Consider the following 15829-nt stretch of genomic DNA (forward strand, 5'->3'; position numbering starts at 1 on the left):
GGCGTGGTTGTGCACCAATTTGGACTGTTTTCATAACATGTCATTGGGATGCCAAGAAATGATATGAACCGAATTTCATTGAAATTTGGTCGAGTAGTTTCGGAGATATGATTTTTGACCCATTTCAAACTGTGTATACAAATTTGAGCGCAACTCTTCTGTACCATCTTTACCATGAAATTTACGGTTTATAGGGTTTTTCTTAGTAAATTAAAGCATTTTTAATAGCTTTCAACCTTTGTATGGGAAGTGGGCGTGGTTATAATCCGATTTCATTTTCATTTTTGAACTATAAAAGGAAGTGGCTAAACGACTCTAGAGAGTTTGGTTGAAATAGCTTTAGTAGTTTACGAGATATGTACAAAAAAATTAATAGTGAGCGGGACCCACTTTCTCAAAAAAATTACATTAGTCCTATGCGATCCTTTGTACCAAATTTTACTTTTATAACTTTATTTATGGCTTAGTTATGTCACTTTATATATTTTCGGTTTTCGGCATTTTGTGGGTGTGGCAATGGTCCAATTCGCCCATTTTCAATACCAGCCTCCTCAGGGTGCTAAGGAATATGTGTACCAAATTTCATTAAGATATCTTAATTTTTACTCAAGTTATCGCTCGCACGGACGGACAGACATTGGGTGACACAAACAATCTTTATGTGAACAAAACTATAATACTTTCTTTAGCAACTTTGTTGCGAGAGCATAAAAAGCAAAATTTCATTTAATAACAGACATGTTTTTATTATGTATATTTTCTTATAATTTAAAATTACAGTTTTAATTGTCTACATATTTATGACCTTCATTAGCATTGAATACAGTTAGGACTTTTAGCGAATAATTTATTCTTTAATTACAAGTTATTCCACTCTCACCCTAATACATTTAGGTTGTGCTTACTTATTGAAGTTTCACAACTTTGTTTTTCTCCTTGGTTTTTTCAAATGTAATTTTTTTAATACTGTTCAGGACACAATTTTCTTAATCTTTAGTATTATTGATTGCTATTATAAATACAGTTGCTTAACTTACCTAACATATTTCAATACTTAAATAAGTAAAGCTTAACAAATGATATAAACTATGGGGAAGTAAATACATGGCGATTTGCAATGAAGTCACGCATTCCTAATGGCCAGAAACAATAGGAAAAATAAATGGCAGGTGAAAATTGATTTATTAATCCGGTGGGAGTTAGCCACAGACATTATTGCCGATGCAGAATACTCTCCTGCAAGAGATAAATTAATTATAGATATTCAGAAGTTAATTTTTGAATCAAATGAAAGATAATTATCAACACATGCTGTCAATACATAAGTTATATAGTTCACAACGCTTACCACTAAGCACATGAAGTTGGACGGAAACGGACGCACTATTCGACGGCTCACAGGTGTATGTATCCGAATCCTGCTTTCGTACATATGGTATTATCAACGAACCGATCTGTGGCATATAAGTCAATAAAAATATTATATTTTATATAGAAAATCATCTTCTTACCGTATTTCGACTGCTGTCAACATTACCGAATATCGCCCGATCGATTTCCGTGTACCAACCCAGTTCATTTTCATTGGTGATTTGCGTTTTGTCTCGAAACCAAATAATGTACGCCGGTGGCTCAAGCGTATCACGAACTATACAATGTAATACCACTCTGCTGCCCGTCTTCACGAAGCGATTTCGATCACCAATAAGTTCAGTGTGTGGAACTATTGAAATACGAATAATAAATAAATTTAAGTATTCTGATTTTAAAACGTAAATTTTAACAATGTTTTCACATAACAATTGTTTACAAAACTATGAAATAACCGATATATTTATAATATATAAATATATATAATATATATACATATACAGAAGAAATTGCAGAAAAGGCCGCACTCAGATTAAAAAAAAAATGAAAATGGGCGTTGTGTTGCCCTCTTATCGGTAAAAAACCATATCTCAGGAAATACTCGACCGATTTCAATGAAATTTGGTACATAATATTCTCTTAACACCCGGATGACACAGATGAAAAATAGGTGAAATCGGTTCATAACCACGTCTACTTCTCATATAACTAAATTTTGAATTATATTTGATTCGAATGAATCTATAATATATTCATTAGGAACCAATAAATATAGCGGAATAAAACTTTACACGAATACTGTATTTTAGCTGTGGCATTACTTGTGGAAAATTTGTCGAAATCGGACTATAACCGAATATCAAAACCAAAATTACACTATAAAATTACAATTAACTCGAGTGAAAGCTCTAACTGTGGATACTAATTTGGGATTTTACCCTTTTGTATTTTAGGGTGGCTGCGGGTGCAGCAAAACCAAAAAGGCAATTTAGGCCGAGAACCTAAGCAAATAAAATACTTTGTAAAAGTAAATATCCCGTTTAGTCTAACATGTACTAGAAATAACTAATTTGTAAATATTCTCTTTTGTTTTGAAATGAACAAAGCTAAATTTTTATGCGTAAAAACAGACGCTTACCTTCAAATCTTTTGTACTTGGAAACTATCTTGTTCAGATTATATTGGCTAAGCTAACTTGATTGATCTCCAACTATAGTCTATTCACTTACCCACCACTCCTAAATACATTTTAGCGCTCATTTTTGGTTCAGTCGACACTTGGCATTCATACCAGCCTTCATCGCTTTTCTGTACATATTTGATTTGTAGTGAGCAAGTGTTATTGCTCTGTCCATGAAAAATAGATTGAAAGCGTCGATCTGAAATGAAAGCTGCTTGGTCGACAGAGAGAATATGTCCATCGCGAAGACGAAGCCATGAAATTGGTTTGTTCAACATGCGCGGCATCTGTTGTTTTTAATAATAATATCTAATAATAACATATAATTTGCATAATTTGTTCAATAAATGTTGACCACTTACGTTGCATGGTAGATAGGCGTGATTTCCTAATTGAACGGTAATGTTTTTTGTTGTCATCGAAGAGTTGGGACGTCGATTGTTTTGTTGGTAGCCATCGATATTGAGTTGATCTTGGTTTTCCGTATTCTTGCTTGAGGTAAGTATTTTTGAAGACGTAGTTGGTGATGAATATTCTGATAATTCGGCAATAGAGAAAGACGGCAATGGCGATAAAAAAGTGGGTATTGAAAAACCTTTTGCAAGGGCGTCAGGAGATGATGAATGTTGTGTCGATGCTACAGTAGAAGATAATGAAATTGGAATTGATTGCAGAGCTACAGTTGATGTAGAAGTCGGCGGTGCATAAAAAGTTTGTACTGAATCTTCAATTATTGGCGCCAAGGAGTATTTCACAGTTGATATTAACTGAACTGTCGTTGTTTCGTGTGGAAAGGTAGTTTGCGTAGTTGCAGAATGCTGCGCAACTCTTGTCTTCGATATTTCCGGTGAAGGTATGGTTGTATGCCGTGATTGAGTCATCATGGAATCTATCATGGAAAATTAATTCCCATGATATTTGAATTTTATAATGTATACTCACTTAAAATGTGTATCTATATTTTAAGTGTGTAATATAAATTTTTGCATAAACAATTTACAGGCTTACAAGAAACTAACATAGTCCAACAAGATTAAGTGTATACTTGTAATAAAATTTTTATATATTAAAAAAATTATATTTTTATTCAGTTGGTGGTTACTATAATTTTAGTTATTATTGAAGCTATTGTCATAGGTTTCTCTTTTGTTAAAGCTGATCAATATATTTCGCTATAATGTCCTTAATTTTAATTATGGAATTGCATCTCAAGTAACAAACGCAACTATTTTACGTGAAGCTATAAATAAACTATATTTAATGGCCTTTAATTGGTACTACCAGACAACTTAGTAATACATAAACATTTCATGAGTTTATTTACTTACCCGCCCCCAGGACAAGTGCAGAAGACAAAAGGAATGCTAATACATATTGCCAATTCGTGGCAATACTTATGTTTTTGCATAAATTATTATCCTTTTTAATTTGAAGATGGTTAGTTGGGTTGCAGATATTATTGAAGCAATTATCATAGGTTCGTCTTTTGTTAATGGCCATGGAGCAACTACAATAGATATAGGAGACAAATACGCTATCCTTCTTGTTTTTTGGACCCTTTACTTCTTCCATGGTTCGAGTTCAAAATTTTTGTAGACTTTTTCACCACATCTCCTTGCCACTAATTGACGCTCATTCGTGCTGTGAACTTGTGATGATTATCTCCATAAGTAATAAATAGGTTCTTAAAGATAATTAAATCTTTGTATTGTTGATATTTACTGCACTTTTTATTATGTTAGTCAATATTTTCCAATAAGTTTTGTTAGTAAGAAAAAAAATAATCAAAGATAAACCATCATGTGAAAATATAAGTCTAAGTATAAGTATATCAGCACTTTATTGTTTTTAAACCAAATGCGGGCGATTTCTTTATACACGATAATTTTTCATCCACTCAGCAAATTCATCAATAAAAAATAACCGGAGAGCGGAGCAATATAATAAACACATATGAAATAGCCTATTTGGTTTCATATACTAGCTTTAATTTCGCGATTCACAAGCCTCTTCACGTAAGGGATGTTGCAACTTTTTTGTTAGTTTTAACTTGCATAGAATGTGTCAAATAGTGGGAAGAATAAGTCATGTTGATGTTTAAATAATTTATAATTTATTACTCCCCAAAAACTTAAGAAAGCGCATTCAAGTTTACACAGCTAAACACATACAATATTTTTTAAGGAATATTTTATCAAAGTGTGACAAGCTGATTATAATTATTTCCCAAATAAATTTAATTGCTTTTTCATGGACCTACGATTAAGGAATTACTCGAATATATTGTTTGTCCGCTAATATAATAACGGATAAATAAATTTGAAAAAAAGGTTTCACCTATGTGATATGTGTATATAAAAGTAATAAATTGCCGTTTGTTGCCAACATCTGTCTTTTTGAAGTGTATGTACGCTTATACCAACACAATTTGAGAGTATATGAAACCAAATCCTTTGCATATATATTTTTCTCTTCATTTTGATTTAATCCATTCTGAACCATTGTTATTCTTATTCAAGATGTAACATTTTAAAACCTAATTCACATTTTTATCGTTCTTTTAGTATAGATTATTATTATTGAAACCGCATAATATGTGTGCAACGCAATGTAAGAGCTTTTTCACTGATGCCATATTAATGAAGTCCCGATTAGTTCCTGTTGGTGATGTGGAGAGGCTGTGACGCCGTTTCATTCCAATTATTTTATGACTTAAATTTCACAGCGTTTCATTCCTCACTTCTCTAGAGCGCATGTCCGTTCCTAATATTTCTATATATTTATCAACAAATTTGTTGTTGCATACATTTTTATATTAATATTTCTATAAAAGAAGTATTATTTATAAATTCAGGGTATATTAAAATGTTAATTTTTATCCTCTTGAAGCCTGTTCACAATATCTCTACCAATGTAAGTAAATTTAATGTCATTTGGCAACAATCCTTAAAACTATGAACAGAAGAATATAAGTATATGTTTCAAGTATAGAACTTCCCCCGTAAATATATGCTGGGTTCCTAAGCCGCCTGCAATGCCTTGCATTGTAGATTTAAACAACACTCAAACTAATTGCTCACAGTAATTATCTTAATATATTATATTAATTAATTATTAATTTAATGTAAACACGCTTAACGCTAATTACACTGGATAACACAATTTAACACAAAGTTGTGCCACATGAAAGCTCATATCACATTTTGAACTATTAGGGCCACTAAACAATAATTTATGAAAATATTGACATGCCAGGTTTTCTTGTGACATCAAAACATGCATTTCCTAAAAAGTACAAACATCAGCTGTAGGGTGCATTCGAGATGGTAATCACAACAGCAGTGTTGCAAATTGGTCAAATTATCACGTAACCCGTGAATTTTCGGCAACATTTGCTCAGCACGACGTTCTACCGACACTTTTTGCGCGCAATTTTATCAAATAGTCGACAATACCAAATTTTAGTAAGCACAACACAATGGAATTACATATATTTCACATTATATCAATGAATATTAAACAAACTTTGTTACTTGTCTTTTTGAATGCTTTGGCACAGACAGTTCGACACTTTATGGGATGGAAGGGTCTTTAGAACACGTTAGTGGTATGTTTACGATATAACAAATGTATACACATATGATGTAAGTTAGCCGAATGCAATTGTTATACACACGTATGATTGAAGTTATTTTTTAACAAGTAAAAAAGGGCTAAGCTATATCATATCCAAGATTTTACGTTCACTTAATTTTTCTAAGATATCACACATATTAACCGATATATACAGTATAAACCACTGGAAGTTTGAAAATCCGCTGGAGGAAATATTGGCCTGATTCTGCCCATTTTTAGCACAGACACACATTATAAGAAAGAACACAACTCTTTTGAAGCACTTTAGAATATATGAGAGATGATATATGGGGCCATATTATAAATCGATGACATTCTCAATCGGACGTCAAAATATGCCTCTCAGTTCTAACTTCTAGTTCAACTCAACTAATAATATGTAAATGACTGCTGAAATGTCCAGATACGGGCTTTTCTTAAGATACATATGTACCATGATGGTAAATTGCTATTGGTATACGGTAGAGTTTCGCTAGTTATTATGCGTACTATTGATTGGGATCGAACAGAGCAACAGAAGAATAGCTCCTACTTCCAACGTAGTGAGCATTTATATATAGTTTTTATTTTAAATTTCTAGAAATATGTATATTCTCAAAACTCTTCTGTGTTCAAAAATTATAGTCTAATTGTTATGAATTAAACACTTTTCTAGGAGGGACATACTTAGTAGTGCTGTAATTATACATATACTCACCGTATTGTCACAATGAAATGTCAAGATAATCTCTCTCTCTCTTAAATCCGAGTTTGTGAACTTAGATCAGAAACTATTGAAATAAAGTTATTGTCATACATATATAGGTCAGAAGTGATAATACCAAGTGTGTTCATATCGCAGAATGCTTAAATTTTGTTTGGAAGCAATTGACCATGTTATTATTATAAAATTTAAACTGTTACTTTCGGCAAATCCATTTGCTTGTTTATTTGTTATTTATAATTTACTAACCTAATTAGCGCATGTCTTGTCTTTATGCTTTATTTCTTTTCGCACATAAATAAATAAATACATTATTTTTTAACCTAAACTTAACGATTAATCGACCGAGATACATGTGTGCGTCAATTAAAATAACTTGTATAATTTATGTATGTATGTATTCTCTCTCATCATCACGGATTTTTGCAGCATATTCATATGACTTAGTCAATGAAGAATTTCCGCCAAGATATATCAAGTCCTAAACTTCATTACACTCAAGAAACAGTTGATGACAGTCATAGCCGGAGCGTCCTCTGCGTCCCGCATCATATAAATGTTCGAACTTACCATCGCTGCTGCGATCCAGGAAGTAGCTAGTGGCATAACTGCAAATTAAATGAAATTTCTTTCTTGATTACTTCCACCGTCTTCTAAGAGCAGCAATACTTACGATCCCAGTTGGCAGAAGATGCTGGCACCTCCAATTTCGCGAACACACTCTGAGTTTGCTTCACACATATAGCGTTGCATGCACTTGTCGTCTGCATTGCGGTAAGTACGCACGTAACCTTTCAGAAGGGAGAGACCGGCGACTGTGGCGTCACTGACCGAGTCCCGCTTGCCCATCGAGCGGGCAGATAACGACCGATGAGAGAATGATGTCTTCAGTGCATCAAGCAAATTCATCACGATTTGAATGAACTGAGTGCGTCGAATTGCACATAAATAAGAGCAATAACAAGAGCAGAGAAGAAAGAAATTATTTTTTTTTTTTGAAATACTCAAGAACATATGCACAAATGTAGATTCATAAATGTGTACGTGTGCTAATAGATGTGTAAGCTCGTCAAAATGTGCGAAGGTAAATAAGCTAGATAAATTATAATGGAAAAGCTATGCGATTTTAGTTGATTTATGCATGTGAGTATTAACATGTGGTTATTGCAATGTTTATATGCTATTATTATAAAGTGTTTATTGTACGCATTTCATATTCCGTAGATAAAGGTAAAATTTTTTTTACTTTTTACGGTAAAAATTTTTGTAGTAGTTTGTTTATTTTTTAAATTATAATTTACTAGTTCATCAAATTATTCCTTTACCTCTCCAGCTTGTTTCGCCATCGAATTCACTTGATCGGGATCTTTGGTACCAAGCACTGATGACAGCACAGCAGCTAAGATGTTCTGTTGCAAGCGAGAAACCACACAAAACCAATAATTCCATACACCATTCAGTTTGAGATATTTTTCAATATATTATGTATCGATTTGTATTGTATTGTACAAGAGCAACAAAAATAATGGTAAAACGAAAAGAATACGATTTTCGATTAAAAACTTTTATGAAAACAGATTTTATTAATACATATGGCAGTATGTATGAATTTAAGCGGTGGAAATTGAAACTCAATGTGTAAGTACTAATTGAAAACAGAGGAAGACATGCGTACTCGCATACAGCTATTACTTATGCAAATTTAGCGGCCACTTAAAATGATTGTAAGTCATCTGTTTATATGTACATATACACATATATATTATATAAATTCCTAAAGTTTCATATTGAATTAAATATTCACACAAGTTATATTAGATATTATATCCAAATTCTTCAGATAGCTGTAAGACTATTGAAAATAAACCATTTGGTAAAATAAAAAAAATATTGTAGGTTTCAAACATTCGCCGAAATACGTACTAATTGAATCAATTGCATACCTTCGAATTAAAATCATATACTAACCATTGCCCCTCTACTTTTTTTTAACTATATATATTATATTCTTGAGTGGTAAAGCATTTAAAAGCAGTACTTTTTGGTTAGATCTAAGAAATTATTTACACCAAATAATAAAATGCTATGGGATTGTATAAAGTGCACTTTAAGCTTCTACAATGATATATATAATAAATTTAGAAATCACTTGGTACCTGCATTGGAGAGCCGCCGTTGTCAACCTTATCAATACCGTCGCTTGGAGCACCGCCGCCCAAAAGTGTGTTAATAATTTTCAGACCTTAAAGTAAAGAAATTGAATGTAAGTATAGAATTAGTAAATATCAGATTTTTTTCTTGAATATTGCACTCACCCATCGATATTACATTGGCCCAGGGTGAGCCACCGAAACCGACTGAGTTGTCTACATCATCAGATTTAGAGGGCACGTTCGCTGCTCCATTGAAGAACATCGTTAAAACAGTCGACAACATATTGGACCAAGAAAAACCGGTGGGTGTCTCGCTCAATTGATTCACCACATCGCCGTCATCCTCTACATCATCTAAAGCCACTTTTTTGGATGCATTGGGTTTCACCGCATATTTGCGGCCCGTGGATTCAGCTGTGGGCTGATAAATGGGGGACTGGCGGCCTTGTTGAATATGTCGCTGTTGATAAACTTCATTTTGAGGATATGCCCAAGTGAGGAGCAGGCAATTAGCAGAAACTATTAAAAGTAGCAGGCAAGAGTAAAGCTTGCGTTGGTTAAACATTCTACAGCGAGAAGAATAAAACGATACACATAAGTGAACATTTTGAAAAATATATTGAAATGTAGAAAAGAAAATTCCATCGTAATTTAGAAATAATAAACATGCTTCAAAACAATCTGGATTATCGCCCTTGTTGCGTAGAGAAAGGAAAACATGCTTAGCAAAAGTATGTCACACAAGTCTTTTGTTTTTACTGAACATGGTAAAAGGAAAGGAGTACATAGCCAGAATGTATTCACTTACGGTGAAGACGGAATATTGTATGTTAATATGATATTCCTAATTGAGGTTTTGTATGCCGGTCAATATATTTGTGCGATAACAATATTTTTTACAGTTTTTAGTATGCTAGACACTCGTTCATTAATATTCAACAGGTGTACTATGACTGCCATATTTGCCACAGAAATTGTGCAATGCCACAATTTTCGTTAACATTTGCGAATGCAATGGCATAAAGCAGTAGGAAAAGAAACGAAGTTAAAATATTTCCATTATTTCGAGATCATATACACCTATTAATGTACTCGTATGTAAAATTTCTATTATAGTAAATACAACATTGCAATATTCAGGTGAGTTCATCCATTTGAATGGTTGTTTCAAAAGCATTCGCTCTTTACAATAACTGTAATAGAATAGAACACAAAGAAAGAGCAACTAACGGTACAAAGCCAATTAAGTATTTGTGTACGTACGTACTGGAGAATATATGATTTTTGTTTAAGACGTGCTTGCATCTTGTATTTTCTCATTAACAATTACTAGTTTTCTCAACAGGTATTTTATTAATTTATCTCGGGCTACTGAATTAGCTCGCCATACTCTCTTTGCTCCCAGTTTATTTTTTGTACTTATACATTTCTTTAATGTGTTTGTATGTGTAAATAGCATAGCTGTGGTTGCCAGGTTAGGCTTACGAGTGAAAAAGAGAAATGAAAGTATCATAAGATAACTATTGCCTTCGAATAGCGACTCTTGGCCACCTTGTTGTTGTTATTGCTGTTTTTATTTGGTTCTCTGGTTCTATTCCTCTGTTAGCACTGCGATAATTGAAACGAGCCGTTTTTATGTGACACCAATAACATGTACTAACTGCCATAGTTATTCGCCATATACTCGTAAGTATAAGTTGATGTGAGAAACGCCTCAGCACGTTCCTTGATCGTCATAAGTAAATTAAGAAGAATTTGTGAATTATGAAAGTTAAAAATTGTATTGTCAAAGCCGAAGTTGATTAATATCTACTTTCTATGGTATACACGCATACATATATAAATATTCTAATTGTGTTAAATAAAGTTTAAATGTACACATACTTTTCAGGGTGACAACAATCTACCATACATAAACTCTCGGAGTAGTGGAAAAAGGAATAAATTCATTTTTTTTTTATTTTAATAATAACAATAAATTTAGATAGTTTGTATTTCAAAAGCATACCGACACAAAAGAACTTCATATGCTCTTAATTCTGTGATTTTGAAATATTCAACTACCATGTGGTTTGTATTTTATTGAATTAATAATTAGCATTTCTAATTGAAGCCTCAGCAGAGAAAGTGAAACTGCTCGTTTTTCCAGCCAAGTCATATCACGATTGCATTTTTTCGGTTTCCAATAATAACACTTAATTAATTTGAAGTATACAGTTACTTTTGTATTATAAGTTGTTGTGACGACCAGATAAAGATGAAAATGGAAGACACGATAACTTTTTCACTTTCATTAAGTCGACACATAAAATCAAAGAAAAAATTGGAAGCCGTAGTGCTAACAGAAAAAGGGAGAAAAGTATATGTAGAAAAAGCGGAGAAAAAAGTAAAAGTTTATTGACCGTAAATGTTGTGCGTCACTTTTGTCGATTTTTTTTTTCAATTATTTTCAACTAAAAAAGAGAAATCATATGCACGTATGTGATTAATTGATACAGGGAATATTTAGATATCAGTTCTTTAATTTGCTTATAAGAGTATATAGAGCTAAAATTCTCAGCATGGTGCTTAATTAGCCTGCAGCAATATTAATGTTGGATTATTGAACTTTGTTTAGTTTAATTTTCAATAGTTTTGTGTCTAAGTATTTTGATATTTTCAGAACGGCAGAGCGCATTTAATACTTTTTTAAGTTGTTGTTCTTCGCTTGCAACATTTGTCATTTTCCAAAACGTTGATCAATAATTTTGGTACATTGGAAATGAAAACGATAAATTGTCTTTTCAATCACTTTTGTGGACTTAAAGCGTTCTCTTTTCTCAAAAATGTGACATTTATTCTGCCCTCTACTCGGATTTTCAAGGTTGACCAGCATAATGGAGAGAAATTTGTTGTTCTTTTATCATGTAAAAAATGGAACACATTCAAAGTGGTAACGCAGCATTTGTATAATAAATACATCTTGGTTAATAGACAACTAACAGTTAAAATTAAATCTCCATTTATTCATTAAAATAATTTAACTGTTTATTGTAATAACTATATAAATATAATGAAATTTTTCTCATATATGAAGTGCAAGTATTTTATGGTAGTTGTATATTTTTCAGTCCGAGAAATGAAATCGAATGCAGCCAAAATACTTCACAATATAGTGGAACAACTTTCTTCGCTAATTATTTTTTTCAATAGCTCATATACATATACACATATGTAGGTACGCGCTTACTGACAGTTGTGAAATTAAGAGTAGATTATGATTTCTCAGCAATATTTTGGTCGTGGTAAATTTAGTTAGGCATATGTACATAACTTATTCTTTATTAAGTTGAGTATGTGTTGATGATCTGATCTGATAATACTATTGAAATCATGTTAAATATCGAAATCTTTAAACATGTTGGATCTTAATTCGATATAAATGTGGCATTGAATTTACATATACATATCTACTCTTACAACGGTTTTGAGTATAACAAAAGCAGAGTGTGTCAAGTCAACAGCAAAACTTTCTCCACTCAAGCAAAAGCCGAATGCCAGCCAATCAACAAATGGAATGACAAAAACTACAACAAAATGAAAACGGTATGTGCATACATTCAAATGTATACATGCATGTGTATGTAAGTAAGTACACCTGAATTCAAATTCGTTTGTTGCTTCGATAAATAAAAATTGTACAATAAAGTTCTAAATTAAAAATAAAAAAAAAAACATTTATAAATAAACAGCATCTTTGAACTTGACTTGACTGAGAAAATTACACATTATTTTACATATATGTATGCCGTAATAACTACATACTTTTCCAGATAAAATCAGTTAACTGTTTCTTATTTTGTTCGTTCCCAAAATACTCTGGAAATTTCTCCAAATTTTATCTCCAAACAGCGGATGATGCTTACAACTTTAAAAATCCACTTATGATAAAACAAAGATTATGGAAAACCGTGGTGTTGAAGAACATAAGGTACACTATGTATGGATAGTCGTATTTCCAGGTTGTGGTAATATGTGTTACTTTATACACTTATATGCACATTCATACAGTTTTATTTATGGATGCCTGGTGTAATATAATTGTTGTATTTCAGACAACTTCTTCGTTGCGGTTTTCCAGATTAAACGACTGGCTTTTTTGTTTATTTTTTCTTCACTATTGTTTGTCTTCTTCTTGTATATTAACGATTTAATTTTTCAAGTTCTGTTATGACTGGTGTGTGACCTACATTGCAAAGTGTATTGGAGTGTGTGAACTCGAACATGCACGAAAACGTGAGCATAAAATATGTTGGTGTAAATTAATCCTAATTCGTTTGAAAGTATAGTGTTAATACCGGCGTTCCCCATCCAAATAGAGGCGCATAAGAAATTTGTACATTCTTTTTCATACATGCATTTTTATTTATTAATGAAGCTTACGGTATGATGAACTGAAATTTAGCAGCTTTACCATATTTAGCTTAAATAAATAACTTTCTAATTTTTACTTAAACTATAGAAGCATAGCTACTTTCGCTTACTGATTTATATAGTTTTTTGTAGTTAACTAGATCATCTTAATAAAGACTCTGTAAATATATATTAAAAGGCCTGTAAATACGGTTGAACTTCCCTAACTCAAATAAAAAAAAACACAATCGAGTTAGAGAGACTTTCGAGTTACGGAATATAATTTGTATGAAATTTGACTTCTATTTGAAGTTCGAGTTGTGGAAGTTTAACTGCATATTAAATTGGGTTTCATATCTAGAAATTTTCAAAAATGTTCGAGATCACAAAGTTGTTGTTTTAATAAACAAATCCTTTAAAAACAGTGTATCAAACTCATGTATATAAGCAAAGCTTTGTCTTATCATTAAACTATGTTTGATATATATAAAGATCATGTACATATATGTAGTATGACCCAAATTAAGGAAATTATTTATAAAACGTTTGGCCAAAATAGGTATAAAATATAGACATTTTTCTATTGCTAGTTTTATAGAGTGGAGAAATTGATAACCCAGGCTGTTTTAAAAATATCGATTTAGAAATTAATTGCAGTTCTTTATAATTAAGTAAAACTCACCTGATACTACTTCGTTATTTTCCCCTTTCTCAATTCAATTATATTGTACAGAGCTATGCAGTTGACGGTTCTTGTAACTGTGGACACTACTGTTGCTGTCTAAATCACTTGGATATTTGCAATTTAGAACGTTGCAACTTCTGCACTCGCGAATAGACTAATTTTTATTATTTTTTAACAAAATTAAAAATGAAATGATTAACGTTTGGTATGTTATATTTTCACTGCACTGAAGTTAAAATGTTATAATTTGTTGAGGAATTTACAACATCTACTTTTACAATGTGAGCTTCTTTGACTATAAGAAAATTTATCTTTTTCCAGTTTTCTAACTTTTCACAATCCACACTTTGGTTTCGTTTTAGTGTTTTCTTCGCTGATAAGCTGTCGTGCTGTCGCTGTAAGCTATTTCTTTCGTCTGAAACAGCGATCGCCTTGAACTTGGGTTTATATAGCCTGACCCACATTCCAACACTGTATGAGCGATTAAACCAACTACCAGTTGAGAGTTGCTGAAGAAATTTACAAGCAACAAGTTGGAGCAGTAAATGTTGCCGCTATTACTATTGCAGTTACACACGCTCGCACTGAAAGTAACGAACGTAGAACTGTGAGCAGCGCACTGCCATTGCAGCAAATCAATGTTGAAGTTGGTAGCAGCTTTAGCGCATGCGTGCATGGTTTTGGTAATGTTAGTTTCGTTTTCAACGTCGCCGCTTTATAACTCCACAACCTGTATGAGCGCAAATTAAAATTTGAGAGCGGTGGAGACCGTAAAAGAAAATATACGATCGTAATATTCTAATAATTACATATATGTATGTACTTAGGCAGCGGGACATCGAAACGAAAGAAACCAAACCTCACATTGCTTTCGTTAAGTGAAGTGATTAAATTTGTAATTCCACAAACTTAACAATTGACAATTGTTTAATTAGATCCATCCATACAAATGTCAATTTAAACTCACTAAAAGTTCACACAAAAATTTCGCCTGAGGCTCTTTGAGGAAATTCTTTCGCTATTTCGAGTGGGCAACTTTATATCGCTTTTAAACATCTTTAATTTATTTTTGTTAGTCTGTTTTTGTATGTATCTTGTCTCTAAAATACCAATTCAAAACATAATTTAGTCAGTCATCAGTAATTATTTACATAAAAACTTCCAAATGGTTTATTTCTTTTACATTTCCGCAACTCATTCACCAACGGATAGATTTCGACCAAAGTTTTCGATTTTGCGGATTCAATGATTTCGTAATTAGTGACATCTATTAGTCACGATAAGTAAGTTCAATGTGATCGTAAATTTGATTTTCAATACGGTTTCAACGATTCCGACGTAAAATTTTTCGATCAAATCGAACCAACTACAGTTGAACTTCACTAACGCGAATCACCATAATCCACAAAAAACTTCCGAGTTATAGAAATTTTCGATAAAACATCAATTTTTCAAAAATCTGTAAAATATAGATTTATACAGTTTTAAACATGTATTCTGTAATTTTGTTTGTTTCCTATTCTTTGGCTCTTGACGTCTGTATCCCGTGGCTTCGTTATATGATTTATGCAATCCATATGATATATAGGGATTATTTTAAAATTATGCCTCAATAGAAAAATTTTAAATTATTTATGGAAGGAAATTTGTATGAAATTTGACTTCTATTGTCAAATCAAGAGTTCGAGTTATGGAGAACTTCGAGTAAA

At 32.2% G+C, this 15829-nt stretch overlaps 2 protein-coding genes across 6 annotated transcripts; both read right to left on the reverse strand.

Moving 5' to 3' along the window:
• Positions 1–634: 634 nt before the first annotated feature.
• Positions 635–5325, reverse strand: LOC105208431 (uncharacterized). 4 transcript variants are annotated; one of them, XM_054226116.1, is made up of 7 exons: positions 5097–5321; positions 3880–4277; positions 2914–3440; positions 2601–2838; positions 1512–1723; positions 1349–1454; positions 643–1236 (listed from the first exon to the last, which is right to left on the reverse strand). In XM_054226116.1, the coding sequence occupies exons 2-7, from the start codon at positions 4121–4123 to the stop codon at positions 1124–1126; spliced, it is 1440 nt and encodes a 479-aa protein (XP_054082091.1). In that variant the 5' UTR covers positions 4124–4277; positions 5097–5321; the 3' UTR covers positions 643–1123. The 4 variants fall into 4 exon arrangements, with proteins under 4 accessions (XP_054082093.1, XP_054082091.1, XP_054082092.1 ...); XM_054226117.1 differs by having other exon boundaries at positions 3880–4272; positions 5051–5321; XM_054226115.1 differs by having other exon boundaries at positions 5051–5321.
• A 1761-nt stretch (positions 5326–7086) lies between these two features.
• Positions 7087–14555, reverse strand: Hyal4_1 (Hyaluronidase-4). 2 transcript variants are annotated; one of them, XM_011178263.2, is made up of 6 exons: positions 14118–14555; positions 9206–9609; positions 9047–9132; positions 8216–8299; positions 7564–7814; positions 7087–7498 (listed from the first exon to the last, which is right to left on the reverse strand). In XM_011178263.2, the coding sequence occupies exons 2-6, from the start codon at positions 9606–9608 to the stop codon at positions 7372–7374; spliced, it is 951 nt and encodes a 316-aa protein (XP_011176565.1). In that variant the 5' UTR covers position 9609; positions 14118–14555; the 3' UTR covers positions 7087–7371. The 2 variants fall into 2 exon arrangements, with proteins under 2 accessions (XP_011176565.1, XP_011176566.1); XM_011178264.3 differs by lacking the exon at positions 8216–8299.
• Between the last annotated feature and the right edge of the window lie 1274 nt (positions 14556–15829).

This window comes from Zeugodacus cucurbitae, chromosome 2, assembly GCF_028554725.1.
Source record: "Zeugodacus cucurbitae isolate PBARC_wt_2022May chromosome 2, idZeuCucr1.2, whole genome shotgun sequence".
NCBI classification, from domain to species: Eukaryota; Metazoa; Arthropoda; class Insecta; order Diptera; family Tephritidae; genus Zeugodacus; species Zeugodacus cucurbitae.

Bases quoted from the DNA above. Each gene is read 5' to 3' on its own strand.
- LOC105208431 (XM_054226116.1), bottom strand. From the start codon at position 4,123: ATGGAAGAAGTAAAGGGTCCAAAAAACAAGAAGGATAGCGTATTTGTC. The intron at 3,441-3,879 runs GTAAGTAAATAA...TTTCCATGATAG, and splicing joins TGCACTTGTCCTGGGGGCGG to ATTCCATGATGACTCAATCA. The intron at 2,839-2,913 runs GTAAGTGGTCAA...TAAAAACAACAG, and splicing joins ACGCCTATCTACCATGCAAC to ATGCCGCGCATGTTGAACAA.
- Hyal4_1 (XM_011178263.2), bottom strand. From the start codon at position 9,608: ATGTTTAACCAACGCAAGCTTTACTCTTGCCTGCTACTTTTAATAGTT. The intron at 7,815-8,215 runs GTAAAGGAATAA...CGACGCACTCAG, and splicing joins TGGCGAAACAAGCTGGAGAG to TTCATTCAAATCGTGATGAA. The intron at 7,499-7,563 runs GTAAGTATTGCT...TTTAATTTGCAG, and splicing joins ATCTTCTGCCAACTGGGATC to TTATGCCACTAGCTACTTCC.